General features: G+C 33.3%; 1 protein-coding gene across 1 annotated transcript; it reads left to right on the forward strand.

Annotated features, from left to right (window-relative positions):
• Positions 1-1,707: 1,707 nt before the first annotated feature.
• Positions 1,708-2,031, forward strand: K441DRAFT_568646 (uncharacterized protein; the record flags this gene model as incomplete). Its single annotated transcript, XM_067643837.1, has 1 exon — positions 1,708-2,031. A coding segment is annotated over one exon (324 nt), but the record flags the coding sequence as incomplete, so codon positions are not given.
• Positions 2,032-3,780: the final 1,749 nt, after the last annotated feature.

A 3,780-nucleotide genomic window follows, 5' to 3' on the forward strand; every position in this document is an offset into this window, starting at 1 on the left:
TGAGCTCGTTAAACGAATTAGGTTTTAAAGAGGTACCCTAAAAGCTATATATTATGCTAAAAGATAGAATAGTTATCTTCTTCTACGTTAACGATATTATCTTCTGCTACTAAAAAGATAGATAAGAAGAAAGCTTAAGAAGCAATTAAGGAGCTAAGTAAGAAATACCAGATAAGTACCCTTAGCGAGCTAAAATGGTTCCTAGAAATCTATATACTACGTAATTATAGCTAAAGGCTTCTATAGCTATCCTAGAAAGCCTATATTAAAAAGATAGCTAACTAGTATAAGATAGATCTTAAAGGGCGTCTTTTAAACACTTCTATAGTAGAATTAGAACTTCTTTTTACTAATTACTAATTAATCCGTCTAAAGCGTCCGTCCCCCAATATAGACCTATTAGTCCGTCCTATATCCCTACCAGCTTCTACAATGCTATATTAGAGAAAATTAGTTTTAGTGCTCTATATAGCTACTACAACGCGTCTAGATATTGCTTTTATAGTATTACGGCTAGTAAGGTTTAATTAGAACCTAAGCTAAAAGCACTATTAAGCAGTAGACAGAGTAATCTAGTACCTATATAGCACGAGGAGCAGAGCAATCTACTATAGAGGAGATAAGGAAGGAATAAATGGTAAAGGGAGTAATAAAGGAATATGTAATAAAGGACGAGATAATAAAGACAGTAGAAGTAAAGCGCAATTATTTATCTATGCTAGTAACGCATTATTTACAAATAACTTTATTAATAGAAAGAGCTTATAAGGATATATTATAAAGCTATTTAGGGGACCTATTGCCTAGAGAGCAAATAAGCAGAATATAGTAATGACGTTAAGTATAGAGGCTAAGTTATTAGCCCTATTACAGACAGCAAAGGAAGCTATCTTTATTAGTAGGATGCTTAAAGCAATAACGTTAAGGCTAAACGAGCCCTTAATTATTAACTGTAATAATACTTAGATACTCTAACTAATTATAGAAGACACTATAAAGCTAATTATAAAGCTCTAATACGTCAACATCTATTAATACTAGTTGCGTTAAGGATACGTAATAAAAAAGTACTATTTTAATAGAAAGCGACAAAGGAGATAATTACTAATAGATTTACGAAGGCCCTGCCTAAGCAGAGGTTTTAAAGCTTCGTTAATATAATCAGAATAGTAGATATTAAGGAGTATCTAAATAAGGAGAAGCAACTAAAGGACCTAAGGGAGAAGATTAGAGCGAGACGGAAGGATTTAGATAAGATTATGGTTTAATTAACTTATTAACGGACACAAGAAGGTAGTTAGCTTTAACCTTTAAGAGCTTAAAGCTAAGGGGGTGTGTTAGATAATCTGTATTCTATATGGCGTAGGACGTACACGAGTCACGTATATAGGGCACGTGTATTATAAATATCTTTATCTAAGCCTAGGGGCTCCAGGTTAAGACACGATTAAGATTATTAATTAATTAACCCATTTTTATCAAAGAGTAGCTCTATATAAACTATCTAACAGTTCCTACTCTACCTTTCCTAGGAGAAGGAGGCTCTAAGCTTCTAAAAGAAGAAATTGAGACCTTTAATCCTATAAGGATACAAGGACTACCTAAATAGATCTTATTTAGCAAAAAAAGATATAATTTATAGACCAGATTTGGCTCTATAGTTTTACTATAGAGAATAAAGAAAAAAGACAAGAAATCCTTAAGTAAAAAGAGATATTAATTACAGGTACAGCTACTAAGGTAGTAAAATACCTTAAAGTCTCTCCTACTACGCAGTGCACTAGCTGCCAAAAATTTAGCCATATAGGAGACAGATGCTCTACTAGAGCCCATAGATTTTATACAGCTGCATATTTATCTAAAGACCACTCCTATTCTACCTATATAATAATAAGCAAGCCCTATAAGCATACTACCCCTCTTTATATTAACTGTAAAGAAAACCACTTTATAAATAGTAAAGACTACGAGGTTCTAAAAGCAGCTAAGCTAGTAGGTAGTACTAGCTTAGAAGGTTTTATAGAAAAATAAAACAAAACAAATAGGATTCTAGAAGGAGGTAACTCCTACTAGGCTCTTAGTAAAAAGATATTAGAAAGTAAAAGGATAGAAATAAATTGCAAAAGGATAGGAATAGGTGTTAGGATTTCCTATAGTTTTTCCTACCGTTTTCTCATTCCCTAGTAGTTATAGTACCTTAGTGCCTTACTAAGGAGCTATAAACTCTTAGGGGTTTATAAACTATTAGGATATAGCTACTAGTATATATTAAGCTACCTAGAAAGGATTTATGTATATAGAACTATAGCGCTATAGCCTAGAGGCTGCATGCGTAGTATTATACGTAGTATAATATAACGGACCTAAAAAATATATATATATAAAAGCCAGCCACCTAAGCGAGCCACCTAAAATTATACTAAAATCAGCTATATTTATGTATTAATAACTCTACTACTACTTAATATTTAATTTTTATATTTTTAAAATAAAGACTTATATACTTATACTACTAATATAATCAGCCTTTTAAGCGGAATTATTATTATTTCTATTAAAGTTATACTTTTACTAGGTAAAAAATAAGATAAAGACCACGTATTAAGAAATAGAGGCTTTCTTTATAGGCAAGGCGCCCTTATTTATTAACGCCGGCTAAGCCAAAACTGCCCCTTAACCTCAACTATAAAAGGCCATTTCTCTCGCTACTTTTCCTCTTATCCTCCATCTTTCCTTTCTCCTAACGCTACGCCTCCTCCTTTTCTTACTACTAGTCCCTAGCACGGTCGCATTAAGGCATTTCTGCCGTCCCCTTAGCGCTTATACGTATATACGTCCAACCTCTTATTCCTTTATTCCCCTATATTAAACTAATTATATAGTTAATTACGGCCTTTCTAATAGGTAACTCTTTCTTCTATAGCGATATATAGACAACTATAACCTCCTAATTATGCCCCTGTTACTAATAGCTTTAATTATTATTAAGCTTTTTTAGCGCTGCCTTATTTAGCAAGCGCGTATATACCTTTATAATCCTCTTCTCTTTTACTCTTTCTTCTTTAGCCTTTTAAATAATGCTAGCCCGTAATTATCTTATAGGAAGTATTACGGGACTTAGTTAATTGAGGTATAAGCGCCGTAAAGAACGCATGCAAGCCTATATAATTAGAATATCTATTAATAAGGATATTAAGCTAAGGGGCAGAAGGTAGTGAAAAGGACGTCTATATATATATGCTAAGTCTTAAGCGAGCCCCCTAACTAGATCCGTTACGGTGCTGTAATAGGAAGGGGGTTAGAGGAATTCTGCAGTTACTAGCCGCGTTAGTACTATTATCTTACTTAACTCTGCTCTATATCTCCTTCTAAGCTAAAAGGATAGGCGTATATATTACCCCCCTAAGGGCTTAAGAGAGCTTATATCGCACTTATTTTAGTAACTTACGTTTCTCTCCTAGGATATACTATTAGTTAAATGGCCTGCTTTAGCGTTTACTAATAGCTAAAGCTACCTATATTATAACTTATATTAGGCTACGTTAGGAAAAAATTTACCAGCATTTTTGTAATATTTGGCAGCATATTGCGGCCAAATGCGCATTTCGCGTATTGTAACGTATAGCGTATGGTATCGACTTAGGTGCGGTATACTGCCGCATTTAATAAAAACCAACAGCTAATTGCGCATTTACGGCTACTTATACTTAATGCGCAATTAAGATATAATGCCCTCTTTGCGTATTCTATATATCTTACTTATTTTAAGTAATAAATAAG

This window comes from Cenococcum geophilum (assembly GCF_001692895.1).
Source record: "Cenococcum geophilum 1.58 unplaced genomic scaffold K441scaffold_30, whole genome shotgun sequence".
NCBI lineage: Eukaryota > Fungi > Ascomycota > Dothideomycetes > Gloniales > Gloniaceae > Cenococcum > Cenococcum geophilum.